At 35.6% G+C, this 26,406-nt stretch overlaps 1 protein-coding gene across 1 annotated transcript in view; it reads left to right on the top strand.

Annotated features, from left to right (window-relative positions):
• The window catches only part of CFAP46 (cilia and flagella associated protein 46), a 70,517-nt gene that overhangs the window by 37,116 nt on the left and 6,995 nt on the right, over positions 1–26,406 (top strand). The window contains exons 29-54 of the mRNA XM_059852299.1: positions 198–424; positions 2,419–2,541; positions 2,920–3,087; positions 3,445–3,593; positions 5,008–5,106; positions 5,368–5,497; positions 6,401–6,547; positions 7,836–8,036; positions 9,204–9,310; positions 10,115–10,297; positions 11,621–11,756; positions 12,485–12,664; positions 13,076–13,264; positions 13,971–14,105; positions 14,997–15,176; positions 16,183–16,350; positions 17,186–17,283; positions 17,949–18,028; positions 18,445–18,596; positions 20,987–21,108; positions 21,505–21,590; positions 22,511–22,675; positions 24,359–24,435; positions 25,046–25,106; positions 25,198–25,233; positions 26,166–26,268. Of these exons, the coding sequence (XP_059708282.1) occupies positions 198–424; positions 2,419–2,541; positions 2,920–3,087; positions 3,445–3,593; positions 5,008–5,106; positions 5,368–5,497; positions 6,401–6,547; positions 7,836–8,036; positions 9,204–9,310; positions 10,115–10,297; positions 11,621–11,756; positions 12,485–12,664; positions 13,076–13,264; positions 13,971–14,105; positions 14,997–15,176; positions 16,183–16,350; positions 17,186–17,283; positions 17,949–18,028; positions 18,445–18,596; positions 20,987–21,108; positions 21,505–21,590; positions 22,511–22,675; positions 24,359–24,435; positions 25,046–25,106; positions 25,198–25,233; positions 26,166–26,268 (3,502 nt within the window). The remainder of the gene's footprint in view (positions 1–197; positions 425–2,418; positions 2,542–2,919; positions 3,088–3,444; positions 3,594–5,007; positions 5,107–5,367; positions 5,498–6,400; positions 6,548–7,835; positions 8,037–9,203; positions 9,311–10,114; positions 10,298–11,620; positions 11,757–12,484; positions 12,665–13,075; positions 13,265–13,970; positions 14,106–14,996; positions 15,177–16,182; positions 16,351–17,185; positions 17,284–17,948; positions 18,029–18,444; positions 18,597–20,986; positions 21,109–21,504; positions 21,591–22,510; positions 22,676–24,358; positions 24,436–25,045; positions 25,107–25,197; positions 25,234–26,165; positions 26,269–26,406) is intronic.

Genomic DNA, 26,406 nt, shown 5'->3' with positions numbered 1-26,406 from the left:
CAGAACTGTTACATTGTCTATTAAAAACATGGTACGAGTAGCATTGCATCACTTTAACAAGAACATCTTTAGCAGATAGATTTCCATTTTTCTTTTCTTTCCCTAAGTATTTCTATTTTCAATTCAGAAATTTAAACTTTTAAATACATTTTTAAAATGCTGTCACTGTGAGCATGTGTTTGCTGGGTTTATTTTAGCAGAAAGCAATGCTATACCAAAATTGTTGCCTACAGAAAATGCTAAGATGGACAATGGAGCAAATGGTACCACACCCCAAATGAATTTGGAAGATTTGAGTAATATTAAACAACTGGAAGCTTTGTTTAGAGCACAGACATTAATGGCTTTATTTTCTGGTCATGGATCTTCTTTTCATCAGCAGCACTGTTTGATGGCCTATGCCTGTATCATCCGTATCTGGCAGGTGAGATTGTATGAGATTATATGTTGTATTGTGTTATAATAATGTGGCTAGTATATTTTACATTTCCTCATGTAGTTATGATAGCAGCTATTCATTTGGTGTTTAACTCTGCCCTTAAGAGTTTTGTGTTTTATGGTGCAGTTAGTGTATTTTCTCAGGTTTAAGGATTAAGCAAGAAAATAGTTTCTCTCAGGAAAACAGAGAGGAGACACTAAGGGTAAAAGCAGTGGGCCGTTGTTTCTCAGGAGTCCATTGATATGTTTTGTGCAATAGGTTCTCAAATTTCATATTTTTCATTTGTTAAGGAATCTCAGTAGTGGCAGAATGCATACTGAAGACATTTCTGTCAGTTCTGAAGGTGGACCTTCATGAAATTGAACCAAAAGGACTGTCATTTGACTGAAAAGGATTGTGGAGGCCGGCAGTGTTCACTGATTGATTTCTCTAATTACTTTTTCATAGTTAGAGCATTTCAAATCAATCAGATCTACTTCACTTCTCATAGACATGCCCAATTGAAATGGCTATTCAGAATCGCAGCAATGATCATAGGAAAACAATTATATGTTAAGTAAAGTAAATATTTGAAGTTATTAAATATGTACTTGATAATAGTAATGCAACAAATCATTATAGGAACAGTCTCAGTTGGGACCTACCAAGTAGATTGGTAAGCTATGGCTTGTATATCATTTTACTCCAATTAGAAGTGAAAGCCTGCAACTTGTTACCACTTATTTGTGATAATTATGAGCAAGAATTTAAAATAAAATAAAAATCAATGTAATATGTGATGTGAGACAGGAATTTGCAAAGTAAAAATGGAATATTGACGTTTTTAAATTTACACAAGCATAACTTTTAATATCCAGCGCTTGACTGTGCATCTTACTAGGGAAAAAAAACTACCTGAAGAGAGTACTACTGTTTGAATAAGCTATTAAAACTAAGAGTTGATGCTGCCATCAGTGCCAGTTGTAAGATATTGATAGTAATACTAAGAATCATATTTACAGCTGAACGGTATTGTGAGAAAAGAAATAACCATATGGTATTAAAGGAATTAAAGTACTTCAGGATACCTTGTTTTGGCTTGACAAAGTAAAGCAGACCTGGCTGCAGACATCCCCCTGAAAGCAGGCTCTTTAGTTAACACTGGGACTCCAAAAATAAGTCAGTAGAAGATCTTAAAAAAATTATCTGAAAAAATCAGCTGCCTCTGACTTTTTAAAGATGTGTTACCTTTAATTTGAAATTTTGTTTTGCTTTGAGTATCCAGCATTATTTTTTGCTTCGTATTTTGTATTCTAGTCTTGATTCCTCCAGCAAAACATATTAGTCTTCTCAAATTAATGTGGCTTTTGGTTTTTTTTTTGTTGTTGTTTGGTTGGTTTTTTGTTTAGTTGGTTTTGGTTTTGTTTGTTGTTGGGGTTTTTTTGTTTCTTTTTAATTTTAGGTAAGATTATAATCTATGCTCCTGCTTGTACAGAGAAAGTTTTGATTAATTCTTTTGTATGCTTACATATTCAGAATTTTTTTAAATATAATATTCAGTAGTAGCATTGTAAAAGACTGACCCAGAAAGAGCACAGAGTGACTCTGCCATCTTGCAGATTACTTCCTTATAAAATTCATCCCTTGCAGAAAATAAAGCTAGTTGGACAAATGGTTTGAAAAAACGAATTCCATTTTCAACCATATAAGTTAAAAAAAGGTAGTGTAGTATTTACCCCAAGGATGATCTTGTCTTTTGACAGTTCTGCTGCTTAGTTGCATTGCCATGCTTGTATAAAAAATTCAAGCATCAGGGAGTCTCTGAAATTGTTATTTTACTGAGGAAAACTATTATGCAAGCAGACTATGATATGTGACAATTGTTAATAGCTGTAGATACTGACTTGCAGTGGATAATAACTATTACTGGAAAATGAGATTATTATTTTTATTAATATTGCAAATTGAAATTAATTAAATGTAATTATTTGATAATCTAGGTGTCATTGTCAGCATCAGGGATTATTACAAAAGCATTCTCAAAGACTCCACAACCTACAAGTCATCAGAAAGTGCAGTCAAAAACTCCTAAAAAAGACAAGGACAGAAAGAAAGATAAACAAGTAAGACCCACTTATCTGTGGAATTAAAACAACACTTTCTTAGAGGTGTTTCCCTGGGGTCCTTTGGTGAATTGTTCAGATGCTTTACTGTACCCACTCTCCTAACCTGGGAAGAATTTCTCTGTGAATCTGTGGATCATTCCTCCACTCTTGATCACATCTCAGACATCATGAATTTACAAATACTTTTTCTTTTGTTTGCTGCCTTGGTCAAGATGCTGCTGTTTTGTAAAACCCACGGTCTAGAGATCCCAAAACCACACCAAATTTGACAAAACTTTAAAGGACATTAAGCAAAATCTTTCATTTTTTAGCTGAATATTTAATACCAATAGGATTGTTGATTTGATCTCGTAAGTGTTCTTGTTTTTATTATAGGTTGAAGTTTCTGTTTCAAAGGAGAAGCCTAAAGGGAAAGAATCAGTTGATAACTTACCAGCAGATGTGGAAGAATGGGCCCAGTATGACTGTCCCAATGAAATCAGAGATACTTTTAAACAGAAAACAAATAGTTATGGTATTCACTGGGATAATTTCCCAAAACCTGTAAGTATACTCCTCAAAAATCTAGAGCATTTACTATTTAGGAATAAATCAGTACCAGAAAATGGTTTTATTTTAGTTTTTCTGTCTGTGTATTTTCAGACAGTTGTCCCAAATACTTTTGTATTGTCGTATTCATTAATAATTCGAGGTGTTAGCCTATCCCCTGAATGCTGAAATGAAGCTAACTTAGAGAAGAGACACCAGCTTTCTGTGTACCTTGCTGCTCTTTCAGCTAGAAAGTTTCTTTATGTCTTTTTTCAGGATTATTTTGGAAGTGAAGATGTAGTCATTAATTTAAAATTTATTTTCTACAAAATTATGTTTATACTGACTGAATTTTAAAAAATTTCTTTTCAGACTTGCACTTTGTATTTTATGGACCTTTTATCAAGAGAACTACAGAAAATTTTTTGCCCCCACTTGATTCTTCCAGTCTTTCAGCTAGCTGAAGTTATTGCTAGTGAAGTGCTGGAATGTAGAAGTCTGGCTGATCTCTATCACCTTCGGTTTGTATCCTTTATTTATTTTAAATGAAAGAGAAACTGAATGGACTGGACCATCCATTAATATCTCACCAAGTAGTAACAAAAATTTTTGTGACTTACCATTTTATATTTGTAATGGATTTTTATTTATTTTCCTTTCTTTTTAAATGCATTTTAGTAGAATTTTGGTGAATAGGTTTGTGGGATTAAAGCCACTAAATTTATTTGTTACAAAAATCATCACCCATGTGGAAAGCATATTAGATTATGAAGTCACGCCACTTTCATGTGAAAAATCTTTGAAATGCCTTATTGTCATCTAACTGAAAAAAGCAAAGTCAAGAAAATTTCTATGAAAGTCTTCTCTATTAAGTATTCAAAAGGCGGGCTCCCTATTTGCATCAAAAATAAATTCTCCACCATAAGGGCACAAAGAAGTTGCTCTGGTAAGTGCATTTTTAGAGAGACTTGTCTTTGTGACCAAAATGATGTTATTTTTTATGGATGATAACCCCTAAAAGTTGTGATTTAAAAGTATTTAATATGCATGCAATTGAAAATTCTTGCTGTTTTAGTTAAAGCATTTTATCATGCTTTTTTGATGGGTATTAAATAATGTTTGCCTAATTAGTAACAGTCATAAGTAATAATTGTTTCCTTATTTTCTGATGGTTCATGGAGTACCACATAATGAACCTTTAAAATGCCTGAAACTGATCCCACTGGACAGAGTAGATATTCATGTATGCAAATATACCTGTTTCTCTGCCAGTTGATTACTGAGTTGCTTTCTTACAAGACTAAAAGGGACTTTCTGGTAGGAAATTATTTTCAGCCAAGTTTTGCCAGACAGGTTTTTTTTTGTTGATTCCTCAATACTTGTGTTTATTTCATGGTATTCCATATATATCTATGACCTGATGTCTGTACATGATTAGACAGATGTGTCTGCATATATTACTCTTAAATCAGGACAGAAAAGTAGATTAGCAAATACACATGGAGGGGCAGGGTGGAGGTGGTTGCATGCTATTGTGAAACCATATAAATATTTTCATACTTTCAGTACTTAATTTTTGCCATTAAGCTGGAGTGATACAGGTTTGATGGACTAGACTGGGGCTACTGGTGGATGTCCCATCCCTGGACAAAGTCCGACTGGATGCAAGGGCATCTTTCACAAAGATCATCTCAAGATAAGATATCTTTAGAAGTTCCTGCCAGCCCAAACTGTTCTTTGATTCTGTGACCTCTGTCCATGGGTAATTTTCCCTGCTTTTATTTACAATCTTTGTCATTGCCAGCATTAATCAAGACACTAGAAGGTAGGATTGACAAATGGGGAATATGTGCTATGTATATATAATGTGCTTATATGAAGCAACATATGAAGGGTTCAGATTGTTTCTTAAACATTTCTTCTTTTTATTTGTAGGATTGCCCTGATATGCTCAGATTTAAAACTGAGTCAGGCATCTGTGTATCATGAGAAAGCTGCTGGAGACGTATACATTAGTGAATTAGAGCAAGCAATGTATGTATTTTCACTGCTGAGGGGGTATTTATTTGGGACTGTTTTCCCTACAGTTGATAAGTGTTATTGAGGGAAAATAGTGAAAAAATTTATCTTGTAACACACCTTTGGTATTTTAGCTATGCCCTAAAATTCTGTGCATGTTTGGTCAGTGTTTATCTACAGAGCAGTATATGGTAAAGATTCCTTGCACACTAATACTTTGTTATGAAATTCTTTTTCAAATATACTTGAGTTTACTTTTTCATTCTTGTGATTTAGGTGTAGGCAAGAGATTGCACTGAAAAAAGAAAAAAATGTATGCATGAAGACAGAAGAAAGAAAAGTACTATTTGAAAATGCTCAGTTTAATGGTAGTAGGAATGAGAATATCCTTACTTCAAGGGAAAAGGTTTTTATTTCTGCTTCTGTTTCTATACTAAGTTACTCTTCCCCCTTTTTTAAATGCACTTGCTAGTTTGTTTTCAGATAATACTTGAGTAATACATGAACACAAAAATAATGAAAAGTGCATGCTATCAAGATTCTGCTAGCAATCATCTGAAGCTGAGGTTTGCCTGGCATATTATTTATATTGAGGAGAAACAAGATTGGAATCTTTATTCATACAAAGTAAAGCTACTTTCCTACAAATGGATTTGGGGACTAATGCAAATGGATTAAAAAGACTGAGAAGCAAAAAAGATACTGTATTCACTTTTGTTCTTGTTTTTTCTCTTCTTTCTCCATTACATCAGCATGTACTGTTTTGCTTCTGCTTACATATTGTTTTAAGGGCATGCAAGTATTTCAGCTCTGTCTTTCCTGTCTCTTTTTTAGGGAGATAATTGACTTACTGATTCTTTAACGCTTACCTCCACTTTGCTCTTTATTGTGGCAATGCTGTCTGGATTGTCATCACACCATTTTGCTCTCTTTGTATATTTTTTCCATACTTGTGCATTGTTTTTCTAATTACTAATCCCTCTCAAATCACCTCTTTTAGCTGTTGTAAATAGTATTCCTCTTTTAGTTTTAGTTATTACCAAAAGTCAACTTTGTGACAGCAGCATTTCTGAAGTAGTTAATCTGTCATACAGTTAGTTTAAATAATATCTACTTACTAGTTCAATGCCTTTTGAGGATTGTAAAATCCAAATCTCATAAACTACCTGTTGTTCCTGTAATATAATGTTAAATTTTGAAGTTAGAAAATACAAATACAGCTGAGGTGTGGGATATCACAGTTAACAACTTGTATTCTTCCAGGTTTTTTGACGTTTATGAAGATGTAATACTTCTTTAATTTTTTCAGGGTTTTGAGGTAAATGCAGTAACAGGAAAAGGACTGAGTGCACTTTCTTTTCCTCGCTTGTGGCTTGAAAAAGCTGAAGTACTGATTCAGCTAGGCCTGTATCAGCCAGCAAGGCTTCTGCTTTCAGAGGCCCATGCTGCAACTCAGGTACAATACAAATTAAATAGGAAAAGAAACGCTAATGACATGTGTAGGGAAAATGCAATTATTCGTCAGAAAAATAATAATCAAACTACAAAGCTGAGCCTTCTCCCACCACCCCAAACCAATTTCTTATTACATTTAACATATATAATATGTACATTTAAATATATGGCATTTCAGTCCAACTGTATGGGAGTTGTCTGAAGGTTATATAAATTTGTGAAGTAGTGTCAGCATCTCCATCTGCTTTGTAGTAGCCTAGGAAGATACAGGTATATTTCAACCATATTTGATTAAATAGGTGGGAAGAGTTCAAGGTTTGTTCAGAAGAGAGAGAGAGAGCATTTAGCCCCATCCTCTCCATATTTTACTTGTTTGAAAGTCTGATTATTTAATTTTGAGCTTCATTATGGATTTACTGCAATTTTTGATAAAACTGAAATTATTTCCTAGAATTATGGCAGATCTGAAATAAGTGTCCATATAAGTGTTCCACCTAACAGATTAGCATCATCTTATTATTATAAAGGATTATACATTACAGATATTTTCCCTATATCTAACATTATCCACTTTAGCCCTTGCTCCATTATAAAAGTTTTTGAAATATAGTAATTACAGTAAAGCTTTTATTTAAAGAAAATGGAATTGATATCCTGTTACTTTGTGTAATATTTTTTCTCCTGTAAGAAAACACGGCCTGTGTAAATTTAGTACAATCATGAATACTTTGAATAATAATATGTGAATGATATTAATGAATAATACATGCCTCTTTATAAAGCATTAATTAAGCATTGTATATTGAGGAAAGTTCAAAATACATTAGGGAGAACAGTAATTTTAATTATGTAATTTGTCAATAGAATCCTGTATGTCTGTATGCTAGTATACAAATATTATACATTATTTGTTCCTTATACAGGACAAGTTATATAACTAGTGTAAAGCAACATTGTGAATTTCCTGGAACTCCAGTGTATCTGTACCATTGACAAAAAAGTCTTTCAATGTCACATTTCTTCATCAGACGCTGACAAACACTAGCAGATATATACATACTAAATAATAGCAGAAAAATAGTTTATTTTACTGGTGCAATAGAAGGTATGGGAACAGAAAGAAATATGAAGTAGATGTACCATAAGGAATAACTAAGAAATTCAGCAGATACTTGGGGGAATAGCATTTGCTCTCTGTTTCTTTAAGATTAATATAAAATATGGACAGACAAAAATACAAATAGCAGTAGTGGATTTTGAGTGTATAGATAACATCTCTCTCTTTCTAGGAATTGGGGGCCCTATCTGATTTGTCAAGGTGCTTGTACTTACTTGCTATGTTGGCTAACCTGGAAAGAAACCACAGACAAGCTAAAGCACTCCTTGAGAAAGCACAGCTTCTGGGAGGAGATGAACAATTTTGGTATAACAGTACTCTTGGTCTAACGGAAGCAATTCTAGAGGAAGAGGGGGAAGGAAAACAGAGCTTGGTAAGGAAATTTTTTAGGTTTGGAGATTGTGGTTTGGGGATTTTTTCAACAATGGTCTCTCTCAGTGAAGTATTCCAGCCTTTCCATTTCAATAAAAGCAAAATTAGGTGTTAAATGTAGTTAATGTTGTTTTCTCTGAGCATTTAACAGACATTAATTACAGGTTCCAAACAGATGCAGGACACTCAGAATGAGATTCTATCCACAGAAGTTTAGGATGTTTTTATGATAAGCTGTATGTTCTTCTATTGAAATAAAACCAGTTATAATCTAATATGTATGACTAAACCCCCAGAGATCTGATTCTCTTAATTGGAATTCTTTTGTATTCAGACAGTTCTGTTAACACTGGGGTATTTATTTTTTGTAGTCGATAAAAATCAAACCTTTCAGTATTATTTTCTATTATGCTTTTCCTTCCCAAGTGTTTCAAATAGTTTTACAAATATTATTTCTAGATTCTGGAAGATACTTCTGTAACACTTTTTTTTTTTTTACTAAAGCCCTATAACATCAAAATACCCACTTACTGATAAATCCTTAACTTTCATGAGTTTCAGCATAAATAAAGTCTTATGTCTGTGATGATCTAACCTGTCTTGATAAACTGTTCAAGGCTGTGTCATGTAGAGGGATTATTTTGATGAACCTCCTATTTATTGTCTTTTGCTACATACCTCCTAGATGAATCTGGCTCCATCTTCTCTTCTTGTATGTATGTGCACCATTCTTGTAATCATCAAAGTATCTAAGTATGATCACAACACAGAGAGGAGGACAGAGTCTTAAGCTGTGCCAAGGGCAATATAGGCTCTGAATATAGAATATAGGCTGGATATTAGGAAAAGGTTTTTTATGGAAAGAGTGATCAAGTACTTGTCCCCATCCCTGGGTGTGTTTAACAAAGCCTGGATGTGGCACTGGGTGCCAGGGTTCAGCTGGATGTTGGAGGTGGGTTGGGCTCGATGATCTTGAGGGTCTCTTCCAACCTGGTGATTCTGTGATTCTGTAACTCAAACTTTCTAGACTAATTTACAGTTATCGAGAGCCAGCCATCTTTGGGATAACTAACATGTTCTGTACAAAAGTTAAGCTTTCTAAATAAATTTTCATTATTATCTGTAGACGTTTAAAATAGAATTATGAAAATTCTGGTGTTACCTGCAGGCTTGTGAGATATTGGAACATACTGTAAGTGTGCTTCGATCTACTTTATTGAAGAGACCTGGCAGGCAATCAGAATTGGGTTTTATGATTGCATCCCTTGAAGCCAGGTGAGCTGTATTTTCTCTAAAATATGCCCAGCTTCTAAAATGCAGCTACATTGCAAATATATGAACTTTTTACAATACTGTCTTATTTTAGTACAGCAAATTCTGTGAATTCTCAAATATCTTTGTTCTAAGTTATTTATGTGGTGGTTTGGTTTTTTAAAGTTTAAATTTCTTTCCAAATTTCTGTATTTCCTTCTCAAATGCTGGCATGTAGCCCCACTACCTGTTGTGTTGGTAAACTAGACAGCAACTGCATAGCTTGCAGCGCAGGTTACCTAAAGGTGCAGTGGGTATTTGCCTGTGCAGAGGGATCTGTTTGAACACTCCCACAACACTACTGCAGTCGACAGTATTGACTTCTGTTCTCAACATGAACCAAGAAGCCTGTTCATGGTGAAACTAAACAATGATTTCAGTTCTGCTGAAATCCAAGCACAGAGACCTTAAAATGTGTTGGTGAAGGGAGAGAAGTGCACAACAGTTACACTCCTGTCTTTCCATAGATGGGAAGCTTTTCTACTAGAAAAGGAAGACTGTTATCAGTCTTCTCAGTTCATCTGTTCTTAGAAGACTAATTAGGAGTAAGATGGAATAATTAGATACATGGAACAAGTGATACCTCTTCTCTAATCTCAAAATATAATCTTTGGATTTTTTCAGAATTACTATAATTTGTAAAGCACACAATTGTGGGGCTTTTTGTAGACTTCTTAGAATTTAAAGGAAGGCAGAGAGAAATGTGTTTGTTCTCAAAAATAGCCTGTGCTTTCTGATTGCTATCTTGTATTTCATTTTTCTTTCCAGAAAAACACTTATTCAGATACATTTTGCCCAGGATCGTATGACAATTGATGCCAGTTCTGCTCAGTTGTCACACATTCTTCATGAATCCTACAATAAATTAGTTCAAGTTGAGAAGGACTTTCTTCAGCATGGGCATAAAAACTACAGTGCTGAAATACTGCTGGAATGTGCAAATATTTGTAGGTAAGAATATACCTCTACTGAAAAATTTTAAACTAGTCCATGAAGTGTCTTGTTTACTTTTTATAGTCTAATTAAGATGGAAAAGAGCAGATAACATAATTAGGTTTTATATACTGGTGCTAGATGTCTGTTTGCATTCCTCATGTGTTCTGTATTCAGAAACGTACTGTAAAATCAAAAATTGTTTTCACTGAAGGCAGAGTTCTCTTTTGTTCTCTTTTGAGGTCAAAACAAAGTGTTTGGGTCTCTTAAGTGAGATTTTTGACTTCCCATTTGTAGACATATTTTAGCAGCCACACCAATCATTCTCTAGTATTTACAGGCTTTTACAATTCTTACTGTTGAAATGTTTGTCCTGGACTGCAAAGCAGATTGTATCTGTTTGCCATCTGTTTGGCAGTTGTCTTCTGTTAAGTGGGTGGTTTTCCTTATCTCTTCCACACCCACTCCTCCATCTGCTGATAACATGACTGATAAGAGCTACAGCATCCCTCTGGGAGATGTGAGCCCAGAGGGAGGAGCCAGGCATTCTACCCAGTTATAATCTGAGATTCTGGAATACCAGCACAGCTTCTCCACTGGATTTCCCAGAGAAACAGCTGCCTCTTCTTCCACTGGGTCTTCAGAGGAAGACTACATCCTTTTCTACATGGTCCCTGCTCCAGCAGAACCACCCCTGGCACTGCAGGAGGGCTGAGCCACAATTCCAGTGGGACTGCTGCCAGCACCCTGACCCACAGGTGTCAGTTGTGCTCTGACTCTGGCAGTGTTGGTTTAGTTTACTGCATTGTTTATTTTATCTTTTTATTCCCCTTTAAAGAACTGTCATTTCTGCTCCTGCCTTCCTTAGCAGACTCCTGTCTTTCCAAACCAAGTCAGTGTTTTTCTAGAAACTGCTGCAATAGTAAGAGTGCATAACATGGTGTGCTGGAATCCCAGCTGTTTGCAAGGCACCCCTTAAAACAACTGAGATATGTTTTGTACCTGCTATACTGCCATTGTGTTCCTGCTAAAAACATACTCTAGAATATGATCTGCCTTTCTTCTCTTTGAGTCTTGGCATCTTCTTGCATTGCAGCCATACAGTTCTAAGAGTAAGACCTTGGAAAAATAACTTGTAAAGGTTCACTTACCCTATTTGTACTTTTCAAAAACACACATACAAATTTAATAGTTTTAAATCTATAATTAATCTATTTGATCTATGAATTAATAGATTCATTATTTTATTATATATGTTCAACAGTGTTGATACTGTAAAAATAAGCACTTTGTTATGTTAGTTCTTTAGAGTTTATGGTGTTGTTTTGGTTTTTTTTTCAGGATGACTGCCAAGCAGGAAAGGAACAAAAGAAACAAACACAGTCACTATTTAGATGCTTATAGCTTAGCTCAGAGAGCAGTATCCAAAACAGAGGAAGTACTTCATAACGTTTGTAGTTTATTTGCATTGAATGAGGTATTGACTTTTTTTTACCTTAATAGTGGAAAGGAAACATAGTTTTGTTGTAATATTCAGTCATTCTTGAATAATCTCATTTGGGGCTTCCAGGATTTATCTTCTTGTAATGATAAACATTCTTTGTATATAGAAGGAAAAATTGCATGCCAGAAGAGTTTACATTTGAAAAAGGTATGAAGAGAGGTTTGTTTGGTCTTTTTCAAGTTTATTTAATTCTGGCATTTATCTAATAGCTACAAAAGAAAAAAAAAGTATAAATTTGGAGATATTTTTAATTTGCTAAATACCTTGAAAGTTTAAAATTCCTCAAAATGTGTTTCTTCTCAGTAAAAACAAAAAATCTTCACAAAGCATTATAAATAAAGAATATCTGTCTTCAAAATAGTGTATTTTGGGTAATGAAAGCCTGCAGCCTACTTTGCTAGTGTGTATGTAGCATTATTAGATTTTACATATTTGTACCAGGTACATAAAGCATGAAAAACAAAAACCCAGCTGCTCTTACTCTATGGAGCTACTTTGATTGCCTTGTAATATATTTGACATCATTGAAATTTTTGTTTTAAATTACTTAAATATCTTCATTGCAATATTTCTGCTCGAACAAGGTGGTAATGTTAAAATGTTTGTTTCTTTGGTTAAAATAAATACAACGTTCTAACTTATTATGAGGTTAATTTGCAAAAATACTTGAAATTAAAATAGTATTTTCTTTTGTATTTCAGAGTGAAAATGTTAGTATCCCATTAATGAGACAACTAGCCCTTAGAAAAATCAATTTTGTGGAAATTCTTTTGGATATTTTTCATCTTGTCATTACTGAGAAAAAGTTTAAAAATATGGGAGAAGCATCATTTCATGAATTTATGGAGGAAATCATTATTGAAGATGATGCAATAGAACAGGTAATACAAAATATTTAGTCCTATGATTTGCATAAAAGGTATAACAAGGTTTTCCATAGCAACACTTCTTCCACTGCTGAGGAAATGGGTTCCCAGAGCAGTCATGTGGTTTTGTAGCTACAGAGGTTGGAGTGTGTGGTTTTAGTCTTGGGGATGGTTTGCTGGCCTCCCTGCCCTTATCCCTCGTTTTCCACTGGTTGAACTTTGCTTATGGATGTCACATTAAACTTTTTTTTCTTAATCAGTTAATGAATTTGTACATCTATTAAAGATAGCTCATTTGTAGTTGAAAGTGTAATCACATTTAACATATGAATTTGTATGTGAATATATATGTGTTGCATTTTTTTAAAATGCATTTTTCTGTGTGGGGATATATGAGCAAATAAATATAAATATGTATTTTACCAGGACTGGAAGTATATGAAGCGCACCATGGCTCATATTACACTGGCTCAGTTGGCAAACATACAGAGTCTGTGCAAAGGCTGTCCCAACATCAAATCCAAATGCCTGTATCTAACTGGAAGAACCCTTCATTTACTTGCCATCAATGTGGATCCCATACATTCAGAGATTTACTGGAAGCCAAATGTTATGGTATGCATTCTTTTCTTCGGTTAAATTTATTTTTCTGTGTAAAGTTTATCTGCTCTAACATTTTTTCTATATACATTTGTGTAAAATGTAGGGCTAGGTTTTATATACTGCATGCAAGCCATAATAAAAATAGATGGCAAAACCAGCAGTTTTAAAAACATGCTTCTGCCTGCATCCTCGTGTAGCTAATTTTTGATGTGTTTGTGAGATTTACTAGTTACAACATTTTCAAAAGAGAGGTAGAAAAATTCCTCGAATGCCGTAAAGGGTGAGTGAGGTATGGTCTGTGAATCCATGCCTTCAGGTATGTAGATTAAAAGCTTGGGTTTGCAAGTTCCTTCTGTGCTGCAGTAAGAACCCTTGTAAAGAGCCCTTGTAAAAAAGGAGAATCGATAGAGGCATTATAGATTCAGTGATGAATTCAGGTTTTCAGAAGAAATCAGTGAAGGACAAATATGAGAAAGTCAAACTCTCAGGAGTTGGATGGGGGGGCTTTTTTAGTTTATGTTGGTCATATTGCCTTCATAACACACTAAGAAATTTTGATGGTTGATAGTATTACTAAATCTCTCACCATGAAGGAATTAAGATAGCGATTTCTATTAAGATTAATTCAGTTTCCATATAAGCTTTCATGAAAGAAATGAAGCCTGCCTTACTTAATGGAGTGATTAATTGTTCGTTTTTTTTTAACTGTGATGGGTAGGAAGATGCTATATCAGACACCAGAAAATCTTCGCTGACTTCAGCAGAATGCAGTGAACAGGATGTGACAGAAAATGGCTTATCAACTAATAAATGTCATAATGATAAGTATAGGAGGAAAATACAGGAATTAAAGGTATATAAGAGCTTGAATTAGAATTTGAGTGCTTTCTTTTTATGGAATAATACTCAACTTATCAGTTCTGTTTAAACTGATAATGGAAATGTTGTAACAAAAACTTGATCTTAAAAAAGAAAAAATCTACAAAACACCTTCCAACGAACAGCTTTCCATCAGTCTCCGCTGTGTAGCTCAGTCCTGCTCCTCAGTAAATTGTGTGGGAGCTCCTGTGTGAGCTTACCCAGTTGTTCTCAGAAAGAAATAATTTCTCCTTCAGTGGTTTCCCACTGTTTGAGCATGTAGCAACCAGGACTGGATGAGCAGGCAGGTTCTTTCTGCCTCACAGATACGACTTTTTAAGGGAGCATAACATTTTGCAGACTGGGAACAAAGAAAGAAATTACTTCAGTCACAAAACATTTGTGAAATTCAGTGAGCTGAACTCTGTTAATTACTGCTGTAAAAAGCACACTGGGAATTGGGAGAGTACAGTTTGTGTTGCTAGTAAAATCAATAAATACCTGAGGTAAGAAATTTGTGGGTTGGTTTGGACTAAATATATTAACTGTCCACAGAAACAATTGTATTGATCCTTGGTTCTGAACTGCTCATATTGCCTGGAATTTAAAGTCTGTTCTGCTGAGTACACGTTTTATATTAAAAGAAATTTCTTTGTTAGACCAAATATTTTTTAATGTTGTAAAACATATGTTGGTGTCTGCTAAAAAATTAATCAGTATTTGCATATTTTGATCATACATTAAGTGCCTTAAAAAGAAAATTCATTAAAATTGCTCATTAGAAAGCAATATTTGTCTTCTCGAACATGCTGTAATTGGTGTATGTATAACAAATACTTAATATTAACCAGTTTTAATATAAAGCTTTTTTTTTTTTTTCATCTAGACACAACAAAGGATGGCTCAAAAGTATCTTTCTCAATCCAGTGAGGCTTTGCTACAGTCTGTGGCTATTGCATTCAGTCATAATGTTACTGAGGTTCTGGCTCTTGCTAGTTTGGAAATGGCTGAATGCTTTAGACAGTTTGATCCAATTTCAGCTAGCCAGTTTTTGGCACTTCATCAGGTGAGGCAACTAATGTTTGTGCTGCTTTTCAGTGGGAGGATGTTTGAAGTTGCAAAAACAAAACTGTATTTGCATAGTCTGAAAATTGGCCGTAGAGAGCACATGTAGGGTTCCACGTATAAGACCCAGAGTGTAATATAGGTCATCAAATAGATGGTATATTTGCTAAGCTCAGAACATTCAATCAGTAGTTTGTTAACAATTCTAATTTCTGCTGTGTTTGACCTGACATTTTCATTGATGATTGCATACATGAAAAAATTTTAATAGGAATAAATTACTATATTGTCATTAGCAAAGATAAGACATTGCCACAAAATAATTTCATCCTTCCCTAACAAATAATTTAAAAAATGTTTCTCTGGATTTGTTCAGTCGTTATTTTAAAGTGGATAATTCAGTTGACATTCAGTTTCTCGGGTTGATACCTGCACAAAATGGTCCCATAGATGGCTTGAAGGTGTAGGCATATGAGTATATGCCTCCATCAAAGAAAAGATGCAGAAAAGCTGTAGGGCTTATATTCCCTGTATCAGGAACAAATAACTCATATTTCCTAGTTCAAATGACAGGATTAGTATGTTTGCTGAAAGGAAAGTTGATAGTCTTACCCATTATTTTGCATTTCATAGAAGTCCGCCATGTGATGTGATGGGTGTCTGTTAAAGCACAGAAACAGAAAAGACTCAGCTTGCTTGAAAGGCTAAGCTAAGAACACAGTATTTACCATTCCATGTAGACCTTAGATGACTAAATGCAGGAACCTCGATGGCAAATGTAGACAAAGAGATCAATTCCAGCTATTTGTATTTAAGAAATCTTCCTTAGTTATTGTCAGACTGTTTACATTAACCTGTAAAAACAAACAGCAGTCTTCTGCTAGCTCATCTCACCTTTCAGGGTAGAGAACTTCTCTTCAACATAGATATATGTTATAAAAACATAGTTTATATATTTATTATTTTATTTTTGTGAAGGAAAATAAATAGATGTAAAAATTTTGCAGAGTTGTTCAGTATCTATGATGATGAAGAATATCCTTCTAACTGCTACATCCAACACCAGCAGCTCTCAGCTGGCAGCATTGCTACATCTGCAGAATCAGTTAAAACAGAACAGAAACACAAGTGATCTTCTAAAATGTGTGGAACAGCAACTGACTGCTAATTCACTGGTAACTTTCTGAGCTACTTATTGTTTTATTGTATGTTACATAAATGCACACAGAGAGATATATGTGTGTATACAGGACGTGGGTTGGTGGTGGGTTGGCAGTGCTGAGAGAGTGGTTGAACTCGATGGTCTCTGAGGGCTTTTCCCACCTGAACAATTCTGAGATTCTAAGAGCCACCCCTGTACCTTCCCCTGCTATCAAAATCTTGCCATGTAAACCAAATGCAGTTTTATATAGTACTTGTTGGTGAACTGTCTCTAGCAAAACTTTTTTTCAAAAGTAAATGTTACTATGAATTATTCTGCTAATTTCCTTTGCTAATACTCTGCTATTATTTGACAGCATTTTAACTTCAGAAACTGTGTAGTGGCCATAAAGGTCGTGTTGGTATGGAGAGTGGACCAAGATGCAGTATTTTTTATTTGCTTTAATTATTTATAAGTTCTTCTGAACTGCACAAAAATTACACGATCATAGAATGGTTGAGGTTATAAAAAATCTCTGAAGGTCATCTTGTAAACCCCTCCTCCTCAAGCAAGGGCCACCCAGAGCTTGTTGTCCACAACCATGTCCAGATAGCTTTTGAATTATCTCCAAGAATGGAGGCTCCACAGCCCCCTTGGACAACTTGTGCCAGTGCTTGCTTCCCTCACAGGGAAGCAGTATTTCCTGTTGCTTGGACAGAGCCTACTGTCCTGGCACATCTGCTGAGTGAGTGGGACTTCAAGTACCTTCTTTCCTAGAGTTACTATCAATTTGATAGTAATAATGAAATAACTGAGAATGGGATTTATAAAGTCTATGAAAATAATAGTACTTTTGAACTACTGTACAGGCATGGAGAAACCTCTGTATTCCTGTTGAACATTTTAATATAGTGGATGAATTGCCATCCAGTTTCTGCATAGTTATTCTCCAGCATTCAGAAGACAGGTATAAAATTTCATAATTTTGATTTAGTGCTGTTTGTTACAAATATAGTCTTTTTTAAATGTGGTTGAATATTGCCTTTCACTTCTAATTTTGATGGACTTGAATTTTAGGATAATGAACTAATTAATATATAAATAAAACTGCCTGCAGCTCAATGTTACGTTTTTTTGTTCTTTCCATTTCCCTAATTATCTCTTCAATCCCCAGAGGTCAAAGGTTTCAAGCCATTCTTAATAGGATTCCTAAGTTCTGTAAAGAGTTTTCTGCTTTTATTGTTTATGCTCTTGGAAGCGTTAGAAGGGGTCATATTTAGCTTTATAAAGCCACCAATTATCTGATTATTGCAGCCTAATTAGCTGCAATAAACTAGCTCATAAATTGAGCAACTGACTATGAGAGCATTCACCAGTTTAAAAAGTCTTTAACACTTGTCTTGGGACAAATAAAAATCTACCTGGTTACACAGTGATAAAAGAATTTACCTTACCACTCTCAGTTTGTTCTAGCTAGAATTTGCACCCAAGGTGGGAGTAGTTAATGCATCATGAGAGTATTTGTGAGCACATTAAATTAGAGGGCAATAATTACTCATCTAATAAATCTGAGTCATATGAACAAGGCTAGACAGTCAAATAATCTATTCAGCAATTTTCTGGTTTCCATAGATCACACTTGTACAGTTCATTGATTGAGGTGCCCAAAGTAAGTACTGCAAGGCAGAAAGGAAAACTCACTCAGCGGATGGGTAAGCACTTCTTACTTTTAAGAGATAAAAATCATTGCACTGATATTATGAGAAGGCTCATATCTTTCACTGTTGCAGTTAGTAAATATATTTTAGATACTTTTAAAAAGAATTTTAATTCTTCCTAATTGCCAAGAAACATAAATTCATAAATATGTGTCTCATTATTAGATGTCATGTATCTAGTCACAATTTATATAATTTTTGTTTATATTTGAAGACTGAAGTTGTTACAAATAAATAATAGAGTTTTTTCATTGTACATATCTGTATATATTTTGTGCTTATTTATCTATCTAGATTTTATTTTCAAATAATACCATGACTAGAAACTGATGGTGTTTATGCAATAATTTCTTCAAGTACAAATATGTCTCAAAAAGACTCTTATGAGGGTGTTGTCCTTCTTTTAATAGTGCAGGCAAAAGTTTCTCGATTTCCTGTGAATCCTGATGTGTTTTGTATTTTGTTGGAAAAAATGCATCTTTACAAGCAGCGAAGGATGAAGAATCATCTTAAACAAACTCTTATTCACAACTTGAAAGAGTGTGTCTCCAAAACAGATGTGGTAATATATTTTATTACCTTATATAAATATTTACTAAAAATATGATAGACATTCTTTATGCAGAATTTTTCAGTTTGTTCCAAGTGTGGCATCCCGAGTCTTCACAGTTACGATATGCTTGGTACTCTGCTTCAAAATTTAGTCTTACTGTGCTATAGTTGCTGTATTTGTCATTCAGGAGCTTTGAAATGTTCAGTAGTTAATCAGAATTAAAGTGGCGCAGTTGAGATCAGTTTACTTGAAAATGGGCTATATTTCAGAGATTTCAGGCAGCTGGCACACTCTGGCGACTGGCACTTGGTGGAGGGCTGGAACCTGGGGCTTTGCCTTCCTCTCAAGAGAAGACAGCAGGGCAGCTGGCTGGGGAAACTCGGTGCCCTCTCACCTCAGCTGGGCACTCTGGGGTGACCACGTAGAGCTGGGCCACTCTGCTCCTCTCTCGGTGCCAGCTGCGGACAGGCACTCTTGGGATTTACTCTGGGGTGACCGCGTAGAGCTGGGCCACTCTGCTCCTCTCTTGGTGCTAGCTGAGGACAGGCACTCTTGGAATTTGCCCAGAGGACACCCAGGACTGTGAAATGGAACCTCTCAGGGAGGGGAGGTGAAAAACCCCTCTCGTGGCAACTTCTGAAAAAAATGCAAGAGAAAATCCAGAAGGGGAACCTCCACCTGCACTGCCTCAGCTCTACAGCGAAAGCCAAGAGGCAGGAGAGAGCTGAGGCACGGGAGGGCTGAGGCACGGGAGAGCTGAGGCACGGGAGAGCTGAGGCACGGGAGAGCTGAGGCACAAGAGAGAGGAGGCACGGGAGAGCTGAGGCACAGGGGAGCTGAGGCACGGGAGAGCTGAGGCACAGGGGAGCTGAGGCACGGGAGAGCTGAGGCCCAGGGGAGCTGAGGCCCAGGAGAGCTGAGGCCCGGGAGAGCTGAGGCACGGGAGAGCTGAGGCCCGGGAGAGCTGAGGCACGGGAGAGCTGAGGCCCAGGGGAGCTGAGGCCCGGGAGAGCTGAGGCCCGGGAGAGCTGAGGCACGGGAGAGCTGAGGCACGGGAGAGCTGAGGCACAGGGGAGCTGAGGCACGGGAGAGCTGAGGCACGGGAGAGCTGAGGCACAAGAGAGAGGAGGCACGGGAGAGCTGAGGCACGGGAGAGCTGAGGCACGGGAGAGCTGAGGCACGGGAGAGCTGAGGCCCAGGGGAGCTGAGGCACGGGAGAGCTGAGGCACGGGAGAGCTGAGGCACGGGAGAGCTGAGGCACAGGGGAGCTGAGGCCCGGGAGAGCTGAGGCCCGGGAGAGCTGAGGCCCGGGAGAGCTGAGGCACAGGAGAGCTCTGCTTGGGCGACCGACTTGGACAGGGCGTTGGCACTCCCTGCCGCCTGGTTCTGGTTCTGGTTCTGGCTGCAGGGCCTGAAAGAAGCAGTGCCAGTTTTGGGCCCAGGTAGATACGGGATACAGTAACAGTCTGGGTTACCCTGCGCATTGACAAATCTGGTTCTTGAATTGTAATTCTGTTTTATTCATCACATTACCATCTTTCAGTTGAAATACCGAGTATTGAAGGTGGTTGAAGTGTTGATGATCACTTTCTCTTGCCTATGGCCAACCTTTGTTGTATTGGCAAGTTTGTAAAGATTGCTGTATTTGTGTAAGTCAAAAAAGAGGGTGTGAACATAGTGTCAGGTTGAACAGGTGAAAAAAACAAGTGACTTAGGTTTTTAAAAAGCATAAGAATTAAACTTCTAGAACTTATGCATGCACCCTATACTGAGCCACACAAGCCTTGGATGAGGATTTAATTAATTAATAGCAGCACTCTTCAGCATTTAGTGGAGTTTGTTCAGTTAGTGGATTTTTGTCCATCTGGGTTGATTTTACAATCCTCAGTTTTCCATGTCTTTCTCTCCTGCACGATTCTATTTTCTCCTTCTCTATTTTCTTCATTCTGATTAATTTTTTCCCTGAATTGGCTCCACTGATCTCTGCATATGCTTTCATTTGCTTCTTCTATATTCATCATACAGTTTCTATTCTCTTCTCAAAGTTGTCCTTGTGCAGTTTCTTCTCATTATTTGAAGGAACACATTATAATTTCTTTCTGCTGTAGTTTTCTGCCATTCTCCATTGAAATTGCTGAAGTATATTAATTGTTTAAACAATAAGTATTGACACTTTCTAGTAATTCTAATGTTAGAGTATTTTGCAAAATGCTGGTACAAAATTTTGAAATAAAGTAGTATTAAAACCAACTTCTTATATTTTTATTTTCCATTTTATGATCTTTCACATTATTTTATTTAGTCTCTGATTAAAATATTACAAAATTTATATATAATATGGTGTTTAACAGGAATGGATATTGAAAGTATTCTAATTTTTGTTTCTATGTGTGTGAAAGACTCCAACAGAGAAAACAGGTGATAGCGAGCTTGATTTGGCATCAGATTTCTCTGAAATAATAGAAATTATGGAAGACTATCTGAAACCAACCCTGTCACAGTTTGATTTTTCTGCTGTCAGGTAAGATATATTGACTTTGATTATCATTTGTGAAAACAGATCTGTGACTCAAGTCCCTCAAATAAAGGAATGGTTTTACAAAGGATACCCTATTGAATGAAGGTTTCATGTCTTGAAAGAGAGTATACTCAGGATATGTCAGACTAAGAGACTGAGCAGTATGAAGGACAAATGACCTTTTCTGAGAAGCATTGTTCTCCAGCTTAAGTTATACTTAAGTTGAAGATCAAGATACAACAGTAAAATTAAAATTATTAATTATACTGTTGGGAGTGTAGAGATGGGATTTCTAAAGGACAGGAAATTCTAAGGGAGAGTGTCCTTTGTGTAAAATTTCATTGGAACTGATGCAAAAATTGAAGCTGGTAATATTTCCCATTAATTTCCTCTTCCCAGAGAATCCCAGTGTGTATCAGTTTCAGCATCGGAAACAGGAAAAAAGAAAGTGAAAGATAAGGACACCAGACAAGTTGGAATGCAGGGTATGTGCTCCCTTGAGTTGTGTGTGTGTCTGTGTATGTGTATGGACAGATACTAAAATCCAGTAATTTTAATTTTAATTTTATTTAAAACAAGGAGAGGACAAAGGCTTTAGCATTGTTTTTCTCTGTTTTATTTTCTGTACAAGTCAAATATTTCAGTATACTTTCAAAGACAGATTTAGATGCTGGAGCAATGCTTCTGCATTTATTTAGAGTCTTCCAAACCATGCAGTCTGTAGACACCTAAATGAAATGGCTTTATCACAAACCATTTTTCAGGAGAAGAGCTAGAATAAAGAACTTTCTTAAGTTGGTAGATTGGTAGATGTCTTTGTTTTGTCTTTTTTTTGCTTTTAGCTGTATGGACTCTCACAGGATGATAGCTTGCATACAGACCTAATGCTACAGTATGTCTCTAAACACATCTCAAGAATACACATCTGCAACAACTGGATAAATTATCTTCTGTGCATATGATCTTTCTCCGAAGAGCAGAAATATTGCCATAATAATATTTAGTACTTTTTTCCCTAAATAACAGAAACAAATTTTTTCTACAGAACAACACAGTATTGGATAAGAGTGCCTTTACAGCTCTATTTTTTTTTAGCCAGTCACTGCTGTGGCAATTTTGCATTTCCAAATATTGTTTTCCTGAATGTATTGTATATACCTGAACTTGGACCTGTGATGGTTGGTTATTAATTCAGGGATGTTTTTCCCTCTGAAGAACTGGTGCTGACAACATCTTAAGAGTAATTATATAAAAATAAATATTTTTTCTTAATGCACTTAATCCACAGTACAATGAAGTTCATGTGTCATACAATGGAGGAAACTTAGGTTTTTGCATCTAACTGCAATTGTTTGTAGACAAACTGAGAACTAAATCTCAATCATGTTCTGTTACATCTCTTTAGATACTCCTGTGGATTTAGGATTGTGTGTGGTATTGCTAGGGGATACATTACTGATGGAGTTGCCTTTGGAAGCTCTGAGTATATTTCAGGAAGAAGGAATAAGTTCTGTTTCCAGAGATTTTTCTCTACAGTTTCTCTACAATCGACTTCATTGGGCTGAGTCAGGTACTATTAGATAAACATTTTTTCCTTTAGCATAATGATGCATAAAAAAGATATTTAAAAATTTAAATATGAATTGTGGTGTATATTTTACTGGAAGACAAGCACATGCAGTAGGTTTCCAGTATCTTTGGTGGACTAGATAGAGCAGTAGACTTATTTCAATAATGTACAGGCTGATCATAGGAGCAGTGGTAGCTAATTTAAAATAACCCTGACACATTACAGAATTATGTAAAACTCAGGGGAATCTAAAACTGTAAAGAAACTTACAAGCATGTTGTTAAAACTTCAAAGCTATTTTCAGCTGCAATGAAAAAAAGGAAGTAAGAATTTACACTTCTGTATTTTTTTTTATCGCTACTCTAAGACTTTGCTTAAAATACCAAATGTAAAATTTTACTCTCTGAAATACTTTCCTCAGTTCTTGTGCTACACCTGTGCCATATCAAATCCCCACTTCATGAACTTTCCCTACTGCTGGCACTTATACTCTACATAACTCTAGCAAATTGAGGTTAAGTAAACCAATTGGACAGCTGGTAAACTTCTCCTTATGGCATCTTAAAACTAATTTCTTAGATCTAGAAGTGAGTAATAAATGCAGACACCAAGCCATTTTTGTATGAATCAAAGATACCTTCTACTAATAAAGTTAAAAATTTTAAGCTGCATTTCTCATATGTAGAGAAAACCATATAAAATTATTAAAACAAGTTGGTACAAGATAAAAAATAGACCAAGTATAGAAAATCTCACTCTGTATCATGAAAGTATGCTGTGCTAGAGAGGTTCTTGTATTGTGTCCATATCTGTAATATTTAGTAATATTTAGCCTCCAGTATAACCTTTTCTGTTTTTCCATTTCACTCGTCCTTTCTAAAGGGAAAGAATTGTAAGTAATCTGAGATTATCATATTTTTAGTTTACGTACTATCACAGGCCTTTCAGAAATACAAGTTTTAGAACATGTAGGTTTTTTTCTATTTCTGTTTTTCCCTTTTTCATAGTGGAACTTATGGTTACATAATATAAGAAGTAGATAAATGAGAGGAAGCATAGTTGAAAAGTCTCTGTTCTTTCAGTTATGACAGAGGCTACTGAATGAGGAAACAGGAGCAGTGTGATCTCAAGCTTCCAGGGCACTCAGTAATAACTGGCTGAGATGTACTCCTGGTGATAATCATGTATACAGTGAGAAAGATAAGACAGTTTTCTGTGCTTTTTGAAATTCCCATAAAGAAATAAAAAATCCAATTCAAATATGAAACTTCCTTTTTCCTTTGGATCTCTGTGTGTCCCACAGAAACTTCAGTTATTACATTAACATCAACAGTTAATAGATGTGGTAAATTACTTAGAATGCTTTGGTGATCACTGTTCAACTCTATCCAAAATTGGCAGTGTAATGAAGCATTTCATGTCTAAGGGATCACATCTCCTTGTTTTTCACTTTAAAGCCTTTATTTTTAGACAAGAAGGCTTGGGTAATGTCCTTACCTTGCTGTGTTTTGAAATTAATTTTTATGTTTTTATTTTAATTTATTGTTGTTATTGTTTGTATTATTCCTGCTAGCAGTACTATTACTACTACTACTTCATGATATTAAATATATACAGTCCTTCAAGGACATTTATTTTAGAAAACTGTCCATACTTTTTTTTTTTCTCTTTTCATTTTCACAGAAACTGAATTAAAAAAAAAAGTTGAAACATCTAAAGAAAAAACCACAAAAGCTCATCAGAAAAAGAATGTCCAAATGGTGAACTTTCCACATTTTTTGTAAATAACCAGAGAACATGCATAGAAAAGGGTGAAAGTGGGTTGCATAAAAGCTCATTATGTGTGCTAGAATTCGGAAGTGAAGTGAATGTCTCATAAGTCCATAAGAATCTTGCTTCCTGTTGATTTTGCAAGGAGTTTTTCTTTGAAGAATCCCACTTTATAATTGGGGCATATTTAATAACCTACAAAGGAAGCTACTTAAAGTTACTGAAAATAATATATATACTATTTACTTCAGTAACTAAAGTTACTTAAAATAATTTGTATAGTAAAAATAATACGGCAACAAAATATTGTATTTTATATAGTGATTGCATATGTTTTTATAAATTTATATTTCTATGTGCGTATATATTGACATACGTGAGCACACGTGTGTATATGTGTAATGTATGTATATGCATTGTAGCTAATGCAGAATAGTTTATTAATTTTCACTGACAATTGAATGCCGTGATGCTTTTAAACCCAGATTCAAAACTTTGTTAATTGTTTGACATGTTTTTCTCTTAGTTGTTTGACACAAATAATGCAATACTGTTAGAATTTGATTGAAACTTTAACGTATGTATTATTTTTAATTGTAGGCACCAAGTAATCGTGGTCTACCTTCTAATTGCTTGCCTGTTGATACATGTAATTTAAAATGTATCCTTTCACAACCTATAGGCTAAGTGTATCAGCTAAATTTCCTTCTTTTGTTGTTTGAATACATTGTTTGTGATTAACTGTTTATCAGATATTGTGGACCCCTATAATGAAGGAAGCGAAGCAGGTAATATATATTAAATAATATTTTATTCATGATATACCCATGGAAGTTAGAATTGTTTTGTACCAAAAAATGAAGTCATGACATCAAGATGTTGGCAAAAAAGCATTCCTTTTTCATCAGAACAGCACAGCTTATCCCCTGTATATGGTGCATCTGTGAAGCAGCACAACTAAGAGTTAATGGATGTTTTTAGTTCCAGAAAGACAGACTGGTTTGGGCTGGAAGGGACCTATAGGCTCATCTCATTCTACCCCTGCCACAGACAAGGACATCTTCCACTGTCCCGGGTGCTCCAAGCCTCATCCAGCCTGGCCTTGGGCAGTGCCAGGGATCCAGGGGCAGCCCCAGCCATCCTGTGCCAGGGCCTGCCCACCCTGCATGGGAACAATTCCTTCCTGATACCTGACCTGAACCCGCTGTGTTTCAGTGTGAAGCCGTTCACCCTGGTCCTGTCACTGTCTGTTCTTGTAAATAGTCTTTCTCCAGTCTTGTTGGCTCCCTTCAGGTGTTGAAGTAGTTACTAAGTCTAAACACCGTGCAAAAGAAGCTACAGAACAATCAGTAGCATAACAGAGTGTGTCTCCATGTGTTTGCAGTTCTCCTTCAGAGCAGATCAATATAAAACACTTCATGTGCTCAATATCTGACTCTAGAGTGTATCTTTTAACTTATACTAGTATGAAAATGTAGTCAAAAGGAGAAAATGGTCACTATAAAAGACACCATTCAAACGGGTGCCCTGATTTTATTCTGAAAATGTCAAAATTGTTTTAATTTTAAAATCCAGACTTAGGTTTCAAAAAACATTAAATCTAATGATGACTTAAAACCCCATAAATATGATAGTGTCATTTTAAAGTTATTGAAATTGATATTGCCCAAAGTAGTTTGTAGTATATTACATTCATAATGATGAAATTCTGTTGTTACAGAAGCTTCAAGTCCTTCTCGAAAAATTCAGGAAATACTAGAAAAATACTATGACCAATTTACAGTGCAGTGGGAAGGTGTCATTGGCAATATGCGTGCTCCAAGGTATGTGATATTTTATCTGCTTTCTTGTTTTATCCATGTTTCTTGTTTAAAATTGTGCCTATTTTCAGAGACTTTGTCCATAAAATAGGGTCACATTTTGCTGAGCTAATAAACACATAGCAAACCATTGTTGTTGTA

Source organism: Haemorhous mexicanus, chromosome 7 (genome assembly GCF_027477595.1).
Source record: "Haemorhous mexicanus isolate bHaeMex1 chromosome 7, bHaeMex1.pri, whole genome shotgun sequence".
NCBI classification, from domain to species: Eukaryota; Metazoa; Chordata; class Aves; order Passeriformes; family Fringillidae; genus Haemorhous; species Haemorhous mexicanus.
Note: the sequence above shows the minus strand (reverse complement) of the source record. Positions and strands in the feature narration are given on the sequence as shown.